At 37.6% G+C, this 15,582-nt stretch overlaps 1 protein-coding gene across 2 annotated transcripts in view; it reads right to left on the bottom strand.

The window, feature by feature from the left end:
- The window catches only part of znrf1 (zinc and ring finger 1), a 75,660-nt gene that overhangs the window by 2,204 nt on the left and 57,874 nt on the right, over window positions 1-15,582 (bottom strand). Inside the window, exons 3-4 of one of the 2 annotated variants that reach the window (XM_042496875.2) lie at window positions 4,553-4,658; window positions 3,186-3,277 (exon numbers count right to left, since the gene is read on the bottom strand). In XM_042496875.2, coding sequence (XP_042352809.1) covers window positions 3,220-3,277; window positions 4,553-4,658 — 164 coding nt within the window. In that variant the 3' untranslated portion in view covers window positions 3,186-3,219. Of the gene's footprint in view, window positions 1-3,185; window positions 3,278-4,552; window positions 4,659-7,459; window positions 7,736-15,582 lie in introns of those variants that run through there. The other variant, XM_042496876.2, reaches the window with a different exon arrangement.

The raw sequence follows: 15,582 nt of genomic DNA, 5'->3' as shown, positions 1-15,582 counted from the left end.
TTTCTCATTAATCAAGTAGTTGTTTCAGCTGCACTTCTATATTTTTATATGGTTTGAGCACCAAAACTTGAATTTGTAAAGTAGTTATCTCATAACAGTGGAGTAAAAAGTACCATATTTCCCTCTGAAGTGTAGTGGAGTAGAAGTGGAAAGTGGCCTGAGATTAAAGACTTCAGTAAAGTAAAAGTTCCTCAGATCTGCCCTTAAGTTCAGTACTTGAGTAAATGTACTTAGTTACATTCCAGCTCTGGTCAGCAGAGGGACGCACAGTAACTGAAATTACAGGAACTGGAATCAATGCAAGTATAGTGGTATATCTTTAGTCCCTAAGTTTATCTTTTTCTTTCCAGTCATTGCAATTATTCTGAAACATCATCTAAATTTGAGTAAATGATATACATGCATTTTATAAATCTTCCTCAAATGTAAAACTTATTTTCCCTTGTGTTGGACAACAATTTGTGGCCGGTGAAAGCGAGATGTTCTCTTATCTCAGTATGAGTATTCTGGACCTCTCACAAAATTTTCTCTTACCAAAAGAAAAGCAAAAATAACAACACATAAAAATCCCAAATGAATCCCAAAATCAATGTACTTGCAAATTAAGAACAAATCGCTGATGTGAGCAAAAATAGAGAAAATTTGTTGATGTACTGTGTCTTGCATGAGGCCCAAAGATACAAACATTTAAAAATATTTTAGACCCTTCACTGTGTATCTGATCTGGATTAAGTTCCATGTTTAATTCTGGGGTTAACTGGTGCACAAACCAGCGTTTCACTCTAACCTTCTTAACATGTGGGACTGTTTATTGATGATTTGATGGCAATTGAATTTAACAGTTTTGGCTTAAAGTATAAATGTCTCAAAACTGCTGGATAGATACCATCAAGTCTGGTGCACACACGTATGTTCCCTCAGGAAGAACTGTGGTGTCCACTCTAATTTCTACAATACTGACCTGAACATTCCACTTCAATTTTAAACTCTCACAAACTGCATTATTACATCAACAAAATGTCTCACAAACTCAGTCACAGGCTGCACCAAAGTGACACACACTGGAGAGTACAGGGATAGACACTCCCCCAAGACAGACTAAAAAGATTAAAGGAAGAGTTTGTCATTTTACACTTTATTTTGTAATATAAATAAATCAATAAATAAAAATAACAATAGGCTAATGCATTGCAGAGCTATTCATTTTTTAATATTTTCAAGCATAAGCTATAGATTGCATTGATTGTAATAATTATTAAGAAGCCCACTTTAAATGTTCACTGTGCAGCTGTGTTACCTAGGAAAAGAGAAATATCGGTCTGTAATTTTGTATCGCCAGATAGTCCATATTAAGTAACTTGGACCTGTATCAGGAGCAAAAATAACATGATCAGGACATCACTAGTTAGCATGCAAACACACTTAACTAACTGGAGACAAACACCATTTCACAAATTACAGACCAGTTTCTCTTCTCCCACAGTTCTCAAAAATTTTGGAAAAAGTTTTTAATAACAAATTAGACAATTTCATGGAGAAGCATAACTTACTCTCTGACAATCTATATGGATTCAGAAGTAACTGGACAACATCACAAGCTTTAATTGAACTCACTGAAGAAAACACAAATTCCACAGATAAAAAAAATATGCAGTTGAGGTATTTATTGATCTAAAAAAAGCATTCAATACAATAAATCTTGAAATATTAATTAATAAATTAGAGAGTGGCTGAGAAGTTATTTAAAAATCAGGAAGCAATTTGTGAAGATTGGAGAATACCAGTCAAGATGTTTGGACATTGTGTGTGGCATACCACAGGGGTCAGTGTTGGGCCCGAAACTATTCATCATCTACATCAGTGACATGAAAAATATCACAAATACTCGAATTCATCTTATTTGCTGATGACACAAACATAGTTGGATCAGGTGTTTACAGCAACTTTTGGACATTATCACTTTAGAATTCAGCAAAACTGGTTTCACAAAAGAAGCTATCAATAAACTTGTGCGAGACAAAAATTATGATATTTGGAAACAGTATCATAAATCAAATCATCAAGCACGGGTACAGACAGAGGGTGTTAATATAGAAAGAGTACATGAAACTAAATTCCTTGGGGTGATAATAGATGACAAAATTCGCTGGAAGTCTCACATTAAATACATCTGCACATCTAGAAGCATTTCTGTAATGGCCAAAGCAAGGCACTTTTTAGACAACAAATCACTCCACACTCTGTGGAGGTTTGGGGCAATACATATAAAAGCTCACTAGAGCCACTATTCACACTGCAAAAAAAGCCATCAGTCATGTTAACACACCAATCTATTATTTGTAATGTCTAAAACATTAAAATTTTATGACATAGTGGAATTCCATATGGCACAATTTCTTTACAAAGTTAGAAAGAATTTATTACCAAGTCAGTTACAGAACATGTTTCACGAAAGAGACGGGGGTATAATTTAAGGGGAACGCTAAATTTTAAGAGTCGCAGCTATCGAACAACAATGAAAAGATTTTGTATAACGACCAATGGGCTAAGACTTTGGAATAGACTGAATGTGGATCTGAAACAATGTCCAAACATCACCCAGTTTAATAATAAATCTATAAACAAACGATTTTTACAAGGTACAGGGAGGAGGGGGCTTAACAGTCACCTGGAGAATGTAGGTAATGACATGTTACAGATGATGTATTAATATTTATATCTGAGGTTATGAAAATATATAGGTTATGGGTGAGTGATTATATTTATATAAGAATATATATATATATATATTATATATTATATATATATATATAAATATATATTACTGATGAATCAAATTGTAAATATGTATATTATATCAATATATATAGGTGTGTATATATAAAGGGTGTATAACTATACTGATATTTATGTATATTAGATTTTGTATGGAAATGTATATTTTTACATTTACTTTTTGTATAGAAAATATAAATGAATACATTAATATTTCAAGAGGATTGAGATGTTATTATAATATTGATATTCATTAATGATCCAATCCATCATTACTGGATGAAGACAGTGACTGTACCATATCTGAATCTGAATACAAAACTGATATGAGCATCTATGCTGGTTTACATGCACATCTTTTCTTTCAGTAATTAGCATTCAGACGGTAGTGTGTATGTGCTGTGTCTCACCTTGAACAGTATTCAGAGTGGGCCTGGTGGTCAGTCAGTCAGAGGGGTGTTCAGGGCAGGACCGATTGATCTCAAACCACGAGTCTATACAGCTACGGATACACAGGCATCAAGTTCTTTGGTCAAACAACAAGTCTACGCAACAGCCTACAACTGCAAACACAGATGACACATGAAAGACAGGTCATAAGATAACCTCTGAGTGGATTCAGAGGATTGATATTAGGGGTCATAAGGGACATTATTCAGAATTACCTCACATTTACATATGAAACCAACCTCATTCACATACCCAACTGAAATGCTCTCACACAAACAACTGAAATTATTACATCCACACACAACTAAAAACCATACATACACACACGCACACAACTAAAATGCTTTCGTACACACAACTAAAATGCTCTCACACAAACAAATGAAATTATTTTACCTACATACACAACTGAAATCCTTTCACACACACACACACACACACACACTGATAAAATGCTCTCATATAATATAGTGAAAAGTCTTCACACACACTAGTGAAATGCTATCATACAATATAGTGAAAAGCATTCACACATTTCTACTGAAATGTCTTCCCTTTCAGCTGAAATTTTCAGCTGTGTTTATGAGAGGTTTTCACGAGTGTGTGTGAATTCTTTTGTCTGTATTACATGAAAGCATTTCACTAGTGTGTGTGTGTGTGTGTGTGTGTGTGTGTGTGTGTGTGTGTGTGTGTGAAAGGCTAATTGATTTATTTGTTTGTGTGAAAGTCTTTCAGTTGTGTGTGTGAAAGCATTTAACTTGTGTGTGTGTGTGTGTGTGTGTGTGTGTGTGTGTGTGTAGTTTTCAGTTGTGTATGTGAATAAGGTTGGTTTCATATGTGAATGTGAAAGGTAATTCTGAATAATGTCCCACACAGTTCCTCATCTGAATTCATTATGGCACAAAGCAGGAAGGGGGTGCTGTTTTTCATTGCAAGAGGAGGTTCAGGTGATGGCAGAGTATTGCAAAGGAACAAACAAACATCTTCATGTGTTTGTGTCTTTTACTAAAACCAAAATGAGAAATGAAGATGTAATATACTGACACGAAGCACTCTTTGCAGCCTCCTGTCATTAAATATGATCATTATACCAAGCTGTCACAGTTTATCATATAATGATACATCAGTGTTTGGAAATGCCACACACACAGCACCTTCATTGTCCAATGATATAATATGAATGACCTCTAAATCAAAGGCAACTGGTACCGTCCATCTTTAAGCAATGTCTTTATTGGAGTGCAGTAAGTGGATTTAATTAGAAGAAGTGCAAAATTATATAACGGACGGAGATTCAAATCTGTGTGTGTGTGAGTGTGTGTGTCACCTTTTGTGGTAGATGCAGAGGCACGGCAGTCTGGCTATGGTGTCCCCTTGCTGCAGTTCCTCTAGACATATCACACACTCACCGGCATCCCTAGCCAACACATCATCTAAAGTGGCAGGCACACACGAGCACACACACACACATACACAGACACACAGCAGAACACGTATCAGTATGCACCAAAGAAAGTGACAATTTCAGCCTCCAGCGCATATTAAACACAGCAGAGCAGCAGGAGAGCAGGTTGGTGCATTCCACCCAGTAGATAGAGGTTAGTTTCTGCTTGTACTAATGAACTTGCAGAGGAGTTTCAAGATGCATTTACAGTTTCAAATCACTTAATCACTTAAAAAATTGTATCCATCATATAGAATACTTATATTTCCATCCATAACCTTCCTGGAGTGAAGGCAGGCTCTGAAATGGTCTTGAATGTATATATTAAACTCATGTAAAATGAAAAAACACAAACCAAGGATATTTTTCACTGTGAAAATGATACATTTTTTTGTTGCACATTTAGAAGGTAGCAGTTAAATTTATTGGTCATTTTTATACAAAGTTTAAAAAATGAAATTAAATTTGTCCTTGATCCTGCTACATCTTTGGAGTTGAAGAATGAGCTGATTAAAACCAGAGCCCTTTAAGAGAGTCGCATCATCTCCGTTGGCTCCAATGGACCGTTTTTTTCACAGCAATGACGGAATGGGGAGCATCTTAATAGTTACCCTAAGTAGCATTAATTGCTAGCAGCGCAGTGGAGTTACAGCAGAGAAGACCATTTGTGATGGGCTTTAACAGAGTAAGATGTCTCAAGAATCGTTTTTTATATTATCAGCTTATGTTAGCGAAATAAATATGTGCATTAAAGCATAATATTGGATTATCTGTCACTAAATTAGTAGATTTACGAAGCAATAACAGACATGCTAACAGGGTAAGCTAACGTTGTACTGTGTATACTGTACACATATTGTTAGCCGCTAACAGCCTGTTAATTTAAAATGTCCTGCTTTTTAATAATTTCATCTAAGATTGGGGAGTTAAAGGGGAGAAAAGGCTTGTGTAATTTATTTTACTGTTCAGAGTGAGTTACGTGTCAGCTTTGTTAAAAATAACATGGTGCTTGATAGCAGAGTGCTATTTTATGGTACATAAGTACTGATATGGATTAAGAGTGCATATTTGAGACTAATGTAATGACAATGTAATGTAATGACATAATGACAATGTAAAAAACATTACTGTAAACAGAAACGTAATTTATGGGTGAATTTTCTTACGTTTGTGATTCTGTTGACTCCATTTGTCTTTATTATGTTACAGCTCAGCTTATTTTCCATTGATTCTCTCTCCCTCTTTCAGTAAAAGAGCTACAATGGAGCCTGGAGACTCCCTGCACTAAGACAGCACTCTCATCGTGTCAGCTCCCTGTCTCCTGCAAGCCTTTCCCTGTTTCTTATTTTTATAAGAATGGTGTGCTCTTTGTTTGTGTAAAATGTTCTAATGCAGTTTTTGAAAATGATAACCTCACATATTTTTTGTAGTGTGTCAGCGTGCCTTTCTCTACACACCTGGATCGTCCCCATGCAACACAGCAAAGCATGGTGGAGACTATCTACACCACAAAAGAAGGACTTATACCAACTGCTTAATGTGCCATTTATGTTTCTGAGTTTATTAGATATTAATGAAATTAATTAATTGCAATAAGTAAGTCAGTAAAAAGAAAAAGATAAATAAAATACACGTTTATATATATATATATATAATCAATAAAAAGCAACCTGCTCTTTTACCATAGTAAGGTAAATCTAAAATATGTCAGCATAACCATATATGTCAAATCCACATCAATCATACTTATACTATGTAATTATACATTTTACATATAGTAAGTAAGTACTATACATATACAGTATGTATATATATGTGTGTGTGTGTGTGTGTGTGTGTGTGTGTGTATGTATATAGATTTTATATATTTTGTATTTTAAAATATATTTTATTTTTTGTATTTTAATCATATTTAACCCTTATTTAGCGCTCGGTCACTTTTTTCTGTCTATTGAGCTGCTGAAATGTGTTAATTTTCCCAATGGGAGATTAATCAGTCTAATCTAACCCTGGCTGTTAACATTAATCTTCAAATACAAGCATGTTTTACTTTAAAAAAACAATATAATAATGAAACTACATACAATGTGCTCCATGTATATTGGAAATCAATGCGGTTATTGACTGCTATTTAGCGAAAATAAGAGTTTTGTCTCGCCGTACAATTTATTCGAATGGCGCACCAGACACTTTTGGGAACTATTCGAAGCCTCCATTCATCATGTGACGCCCGAGCATTTTGAATCTCCGTTGTCATTACTATGTTTATTCTAGTGCACTAATAAAAATCATCAGCTACTATGAAGATTCCATCTGGTTGCTTGGTGATGTTGCTGCTGGTGGCATCATTCAATTCCTGCAGTGCATTTTTTGAATTTTCATCAGTCTTGTGTCCTTATGGCTCCAAACAAGGTCCAGCCATCCAGTGGAACAGCTTAATCCACAATGTGAAGATGTGCATGGAGCAGTCTCTGATTTCCCGTTGCTTGAGCCTCAATCACATCTCATACACTTATTCTCCTGCGAGCGGACATTAACCAGAAGAAGGCTTGGTAGAAGAACATCTCTCAGTCCAGGTTGAGTCAGCCTCACCCTAATACCGGCTCTTCTCCTTCTCTTTGTTCGGTGCTTTAGGTTTCGTTTCTCGTCTTCTTCTCTTTTCCTGACTTGTCGCTTGGCGTATGCTGTTGGTGGAGATCATCTCACGGTCTGCTGCATTGGCCCAAGATCTACACAACTTTTCCCGATGTTGATAAGTGCCTCTCCATTGTAGAAAAGTCATGCTTCAGTAGAAGGGGCCATGGTGTTGAAAAAAATAGAAAAATATAGCAAAATACAACAAGGATTTGAGGAGCTACAGGCTGCTGCATCTACATGCGCTGTCACATTTACATTTGTTTCGGTACATTTTATTGAGACGATAGTGTATTGTGTTGAATACAAACTTAAAGAAGTTAATGGAAACAACAGTAAGAGAATAGTTGCAATAAAGCCTGCACTTTATGAATATAGTGTGATGTGATTGTGACTAAATGTATGCAACCAAAGAAGCTTTGAACTCTGGCCCTGAAAGAAAGCAGATCATATGACATGTTAGTTCAGGCGTTATTTCAGTATGGGGCATAGCTCAACAGACTGCAGACTGAGACTGGCTGCTCAGTAAAGCAGAAGCAGAAAGCCCAGTGTCTAATCCACACAGAGTCTATTAACAGTCGAGCTGCTCGCAGCTTGTCACCAATTATCTGCTTGTTTTTTTGTGTGCAATCTTTGGTGCTGAACTGACATATTTTAGTACAGGTTTTACCAACTGCTTATCATTCATCTTCTCTTTGTCTGTTCACTCATTGTAGGTCATCTATTAATTTCAATTCAAAATATTCCTTGTATTATTCAGAAAGCAGGTTTGCCAGAATAAAACCACAAAAAAACATCACATTTTGTTCATACACATGAAATATGTAACAAAGATACAAAATATGAGCACATAAAGAAAACATAAAAGTTGATGGAACCTGCACATTCAGTGCAGACCAACAATGTAAGAGCGCAGACACACATTTGATCGGTCTAAACAGAGTAAACTCGTTCACAAGCCCTCTAACCTCCAACATAACAGCAAACTGCTTCCCTTATGTTTCACATATAGGTCATCGGAAACATAATAAGCCTTAAGAGTTAATAAAGAACGTGTGGTGTTATGATGATCACAGGTACCTTTCTGAGGACCTATTATAAACATACTGATCTCTGCATTACTTTCGGAGTGGAGATTAATATCACCATACAACTGATTTCTTTTAACAAAGTGATATAAACCAGCAACTGTAAAAGTTTAAATACTGTCAGTTTAAGAGGTGCGTCAGTATTCTCATCAGATTAGTTTACGTTGGCACCCATGAATAATCCTTTTGTTAGTAAAATGATCATTTATGTGCTTTTGGATGCATTTAAAACTGAAAAGGATCTACAGCGGTATAGGTCCAATTAATTTGCAATATAATTTTAGTGTTTACAGTGATGATCATCTATGTATAAGATAAGGGAATGAGAGAGAAAGGACACAACCATAAGACTTGAATATTAGAGCAATAAATACCTCTAAGTTCTGTTGGTGGGAAAAATGATAATCCATCTGATAAATTGATGATCCAAATCACATCAAATCAGTTTATTCATATGACACAAAAAATAACAAAAGTATGGAAACCCTGAGAGGCAATGAGATTTAATGTTTTCTGGTGATTACACAGAGGTGATCTGAGGACATTCTTGCTATGGAGCAGGTGTAGACCACGTTTTTTTAGGGATACTTTTTACAATTTTCAGCCACATTCGTGTCACTGCGGTATGGGGGTGTATGTGCAGATGAAATCTGTCTGCCTCCCCCCTATGCTGGCAGTGCCAGGAGCTCCGGCAGCTGACGGCACAGGGGCGGAACCTTAGAGAAGTATTTCACAGATATAAAGAGGGCATAAAACTAGTCCGTCTCTGCAGTAGAAAGACGCAAATACTTTAGAAATTGGTGTGACATGACCAGAGAAAACAGAGAAAAGGTGTGCTTTTGCTTAAGAGGTGGGAAACCTACAACTACTAGAATGCACTGCATCTGGTGTGACGTGGAATGGTCTGTTTGAAATAATGGCGGCTGGCGGTCTTATATTCCAGTTATGTCAATATTTTAGGTGAGAAATATAGAAAGTAGAAAGTAACATGATCTTTTATTATATTTGAACAGCACTGCCTAGTTTATTGTAAAACTGTATCACAAACAACAGCTGTGAAATTAATAATATTCAGAATATAAGTAAAGCACTCAAATAAATGTGCGTACATTCACACCTCAAATGACTGAATACAGTATATTATAGACAGATAGCTAGATAGATAGATAGATAGATGGATAGAATATGGGCTGATGGGGGGGAAGACTGTGAGATGGAATAAGAAACATAAGACACATGTTCTGACTGCAAATCAGCTTAGTCCCTCAACAAACTCCCATAACCCCACTCTCCTCCTCCCTCCCTCCCTCTCTCTGTCTCCTCCTTCGACCCCATCCTTTATTCTATTGTTTACAGTAGCACCACATCCCTCCATCCCTCTGTCCTCGATTACCCCCTGAAAGCTGTCAGTGTCTCTCCAGCAGAGTGCTCTGGATTAAATCGCAGGAATCTCCACATTCTGTGTGATAACAATACAGCAGCTCCAACAGCTTCACTCCTCCTCCTCTATAGATATTCTGAGCAGACAAAATCCAAGCAGAAAACACAGATTAACGCAGAGACAACGCAGACTGATCAACTCCCTAAAAGTCTTCCTCTGACTATGAGTAGTGTATTAACTGTGAAGTCAACATCTAACCCAAGCTCTAATAATCAAGTGAGGAGGATTGTCCAATCTTCTTTCCTTCATCTGTGAAGTGTTTAAAACATGAGGCATTCCAGGTTCTGAGCCTGTCCTCATCACAGTTGTGCCTCAGCCAGACTGTGCACATCCACTGCAGTCACCACACAATGCAGCTGCATGCTAACTGGATCAAATCGGAGCACACCACCACTGTTGTAGCTAACCTCCACAGACTGCCTGTGAACTCGGTCATTTATGAAGCCTTTCATAATCTTAAAGCAACATTAATGGGCTTTTCACTCCTTATGTGCCAGCATCTGACCTGATAGCCAGTTTGCTGAACCTGAAACTAGGTCACTGCAGTAGAACACTAGCACAGCACAGAAGATCTCTACTATCACAGTTTCAAGGTGGACACACAATTCAGTATCTCACCAAATGTCTCTCCTTTTGATGTGAGTAATGACCAGAAAAGTGTTTTTGCAGAACATTATGATGCCACAGTTGACCTTTGTCCTCTCAGATATAAAATATCAGAACTTCATCAAAACTGAAGAAATTCACTCAAGGTGTTCTTGAAATATCCCTTTCACTAGAATGAGACAGATGCAAGGTCACTGTGACCTTGACTTTTGTCTACCAAAATCTGAGCAGTTCATCCTTGAGTCTATTCAAACGTTTTTGCCAAGTTTGAAAAAAATTCCCTCATGATGTTTATGAGATAACACATTTAAGAATAGATAGATGTAAGGTCACATTGACCTTGACCTTTAACCAATCAGTAAGTCCAAGTGAAATTTGCACAAAATTTGAAAAAAAAATCCTCAAGGTGTTCTTGAGATATTGGGTTCACAAGAATAAGACAGACAAGGTCACCATGAACTTTGACCTATGGCCACCAAAATCTACTCATTTATCTTTGTGTCCTTGGGTTTTTCATGATTAAACAGAGAAATAAAACTGTACACTTTTTGAATTCAACTTTCTGTTGGTCACGGAAGACTGACAAGACTTAATAACATTCTCATCATGACACACACTTCAAAATTGGTCAAAATAAATATTTAATTCACCAAGTTAGATGTAAAAAAAACATGCTGTTATTCCCTGCAGTCTCCCTCTGCCTGCTGGCCACCAGCTGTTTACAGTTCTGTAACTTATTCCTCCACCATGAGGTGCAGTGTCTTTCAGCTCAGCTGCCTGTTCCACCAGTAGAGACCAGAGACTAACCTCATAGAAAGAGGAGAGCTTGTATTTGTGACAGTATTGAAAAACATACCTTTGGGGTATCTAAATAACCTGGTATACTGTAGCACCTTGATACCGCCTAAGTCTATTACATATATCAACATTTGTAAAGTGACATAGTATAAGTGCTGATATGTGATAAGGAGGTGGAGGAGATGAAAGGTGTGTCACTTGGGCAAGATGACTGCCAAGCTGCAGACCACTGATTGAGACCATAAAAACCAATGAAACTGGTTGTTTTTTAGCAAGTCATTGCTGCATTTCCAGCAGCCTTTTAGTCACAAAACATGGGTGTTTTTTAGCCAGTCCTCACTGTGTTTGCATGAGGGACAGAGACACAAAAAGTGGTTGTATTTTGCTGAGACATCACTGAGTTTCCTGCTGTGAAAGAGCCACAAAAAGCAGGTAATTTAAGAAAAAACATGATCTTTTTCTAAACATAACCACATTGTTTGTTTATAAACATAACCACACATTAGCCATAGTGTCATGAAACATAAAGAAATTCAAAGTTTTAACGTATCCACTACATAGTAATGCACAAATAAGTAAAATACCTGTGGTCTGCAGAAACGTACAATTCCAACATGCCAACATTCTGGCGATTATTTTGCAAATTGTGTAGTGTCCATTAAATAAACACTACAACCTGCAAACAATCCCACAATGCAATGCAGATGTTAAAAATAGAGTCACGCAAATCTGTACCTGCTTATGAATGAAAAATAAAATAATTATTATTACTCAGTATCTGAAATCTTAGTTAACTACTGAGTGTGTTATACAGAGAACAGTGGCTGAGGAAGTGCTTTCTGACACATCTGTTTACTTTTGGGGGACTGAAAGAATATATTTTTTTATCATAAGGGGGTGTTAAAATGTGTCCAATCCAGTGGTAGATCAATAAATAAATGAATGCATATATAAGACACGAATTTGGAGAAATGTGATGGGAATGTGTAAAACTCCTCCGATGTGCTCTCAGGCCATCAGCCTCTCAATCATCAGCTCTCTCCTCACCTGCCCCTGTTTCCCTCTTGACTTTCAGCTGTCTCTCCTGCTTGCTGGCTCGCAAACAGACTGTTGGCATCCAACACCTTCACATCAATTATGAGTTCGAGGAGTCTTTCTTTGCTCCTCTGAATCACAGCACTCAGTTCCCTCTTTCTTGTCTCTTTCTGTGTCCTCTGGTAACCTGAGCTGCAGGAGGCAAACTGCATGTCTCTTTACCTGTCTCACTCACTCACTCACTCACTCACGCACACAAACATACACAAACACACACATGGCCTTGCTTTCTGGATCTCCATACCATCCTGCCATCCTGACTTCCATGTGTGCATGTAGCCCCCTCTCCCTCTCTGTGTGAGGGGCTATATTTAGCGGAAGGCATTAAAATATCATCATGCAAAGTCGAAGCCCAGAAAAGATCCAGTGGTCAGCTCACATGGACATGTGGACTATGATACCTACAACCCCTCGGCACAGAGCAGCAGGCACAGGCACACACACACACACACACACACACACACACACACACACACATACACACACACACACAAATAACACATTCAGTTTTTGTGTTATTTGTTTTGGTACATTTATGTTTATACAATAAGTAAATCTGCAATTTATAAGTTTGTGCTCATTCAGAGCAGAGAAAATGAGACATTTAGCATCACAGCTGTGAAGTTATTTTACCCGGCTGTTGTTAGTGTCAGGAGAGTCTCACAGCACCTTTAACATTACTGAATGTGTTGTTTTAAGGTTTAACAACACCACACCTAAAGGATAAAACAAGTAAAACCTTATGGATTTCAACTTCACTGTAATCTCTTCCATCCATCTGCAAGGCTTTCATCATAATAATGTATTTATAATAATTAATAATAATTACTTATACATTAAAAAAAAGGTTCTTCCTATAATACTATGGAGAGTATGAGCATCCACATAAAGAATCAGTTTGAGAACAGATGGAGCAGAAAAGTTCACACACTAGTTTATCTGATGCTGGGTTTTCAAAACACCAGCTTCATATCTGCAGACTGCTGGCTAGCCAGGTACATGGTAGGGACCATGTACAAGATCATAGACTTTACTAATACCCTGATGGCAGACCAGAATTGGCACCTTTTCATTCCAATGTAGTTGCTCACCTTGAAAGTTTTTTTCCTCTTATGTGCACTTGAGGCTGGCTCCAAAACAGTGCGGAAACTGCTGTAAAAAAATAAACATTTTTACAGCCTGGTACAAAAAACTGTTCTGGTCTCTAGAGCGAATTTCAACATTCATGACAACTGTACAGTGTCACACCCTGTCCTGATGGTTAGTTTTTGTCTCTATTCCCCAGTGTTTCAAGTCTTGTGTTTCCTGTTTTATTTTGATACTCACATGTTGTCTTGTTTCAGGTCACTTCATTTTCTACCCTCCTGTGTTTCTTGCCTGTGTGATTACCTGCCCCGCCCTAATGTGCTGTGTCTCGTTGTCCTATAGTATTTAGTCTCTGTATTCTCCTCTGTTCCTTGTCAATTTTTGGCCAGTTTCAAATTTTTGGCCTGCCTTTTGCCTTGTGGACTTCATGTTTTTGCCTGGGTGGACAGATCTTCTGTGTACTGACCCTTAGAATTTGTTGTCTCATTCTCGTCTACACAATATCTCAAGAGGGCCTGAGGGAGTTTTCGCAAATTTAACACGTCCACTTGGACTCAAGAATGAACTGATTGGAATGAGTCTAATAGGATATTATAATGAAGTTCTTACATTTCATATCCAAGAGGTCAAAGGTCAGCTGTGACATCATTATGTTTTGAAAAAACTATTTTCTGGCCATTACTCGATGTCATAGGTCATGAACAGAAGAAGAGACATTTGGTCAGATACAGAACTGGTGGATCTAATATCTTTTGCTGCTGGGGGGAGATTATGTATGAAGCATCCATGTTTTCACAGACATGGATGTAAACTATAAGTGCAACTTAACTGGTATGCAGAGGCACATAACCCTGTGGCAGTATTTCTAGTTTTGACTGAAAATGTTCACAATATAGATATTTTACATGTTGAGCAAAAACAAATATTGAAATTATTCAAAAGAATTCAATATATCACAAAAAAAATGAGGATATTAAAATCTGTCCTGCATGCAACTGCCTTAAGAAGGAAACTCATACAAACAAAATAAAGTTAAATCATGTTAATGGGAGACCCATCTCATGCAGTTTTAAGTATTTGCAGCTAATAATTACAAATTGAAGAAACTGTTTTTTGACTAGACTCCTACAAAATGAGTGTGCTCCTGTAATAGTCTGATTATATGCCAGAATCTATTATGCAGTAAATATGTGTAACGACCTTGTTCAGAGATGTGCTGATATGCAACAGTCACTGGGCCCAGGTGATTGACAATAGACCCCTGAGCATGCTGGGAAACAAGATAAGCTGCAGCTAGGCCCGTTTTGTGGGTCTCAAAAAACCCAAGAATGAGAAAGAGGGAGAGGGGTTGGGGGGAGACAGAGAGAAATTACAGAGAGATTACACTGCAGGATCAGAGGCTGACAGACAGACAGAGTCACAGAGGAGAGAGGGACAGAGGGAGAACGAGAGAGAGTAATTTGCTGGAAATAAAGAGTGACAGGACGACAGAGCTGTAGAAAAAAAGAGAGGAATTATGGGAGTCTTTCTCCTTTTACCCTCTCTCCTCACATCCGTTATCAGCCATCAGGGTACTCCATCACTCTGGATCCCATCTTCCTCAAGACAGTTCCACTCTCCTCTCTGTGTCTGTCACTCAATCTCTGTGCCCTCACAGGCTGAATTCAGCTGCAGGCTTCAGTCTTACATTCACTTATACTGCACTGGCCTTGTGGGCCTTGTTCACTGCTATTTGTGGAACTGTAAAATGACTTCTCTAACAACTTTACATGTTTTAGCCTGTGTGGTTACATTATTATGAGAGACATGGCATCACTGCACTTTCCCTACTGCACACACACACACACACACACACACACACACACACACACAAAGTCTTCTAAAAGGTGACCTTCAGGCTCCAGATCAAATGTACATGTGCACAGTTTTGAGTCAAATAAGTGACTGTCAATCCACGAGTTATCCGGAGCAATACACAGTCATGTGAGTGTGTGTGTGTGGGTGTTTGTGAGTGTGTGTGTGTGCGCAGGGCAGTTATGTTTGTTAACATAACAAAAAAAACATGAGTTACACATGAGTCTTCCATGATCAAGAGAAATTTAAATTTAAAAGGTGCACAAGTATATTTCTCTGTTTAATAAGGAATTATTATTACTGCATATTTA

This window comes from Plectropomus leopardus, chromosome 7, assembly GCF_026936395.1.
Source record: "Plectropomus leopardus strain MGB_pleo_1.0 chromosome 7, ASM2693639v1, whole genome shotgun sequence".
Taxonomy (NCBI): Eukaryota; Metazoa; Chordata; class Actinopteri; order Perciformes; family Serranidae; genus Plectropomus; species Plectropomus leopardus.
The sequence above is the reverse complement of the archived record's forward strand: the minus strand, read 5'-3'. Positions and strand labels throughout refer to the sequence as shown.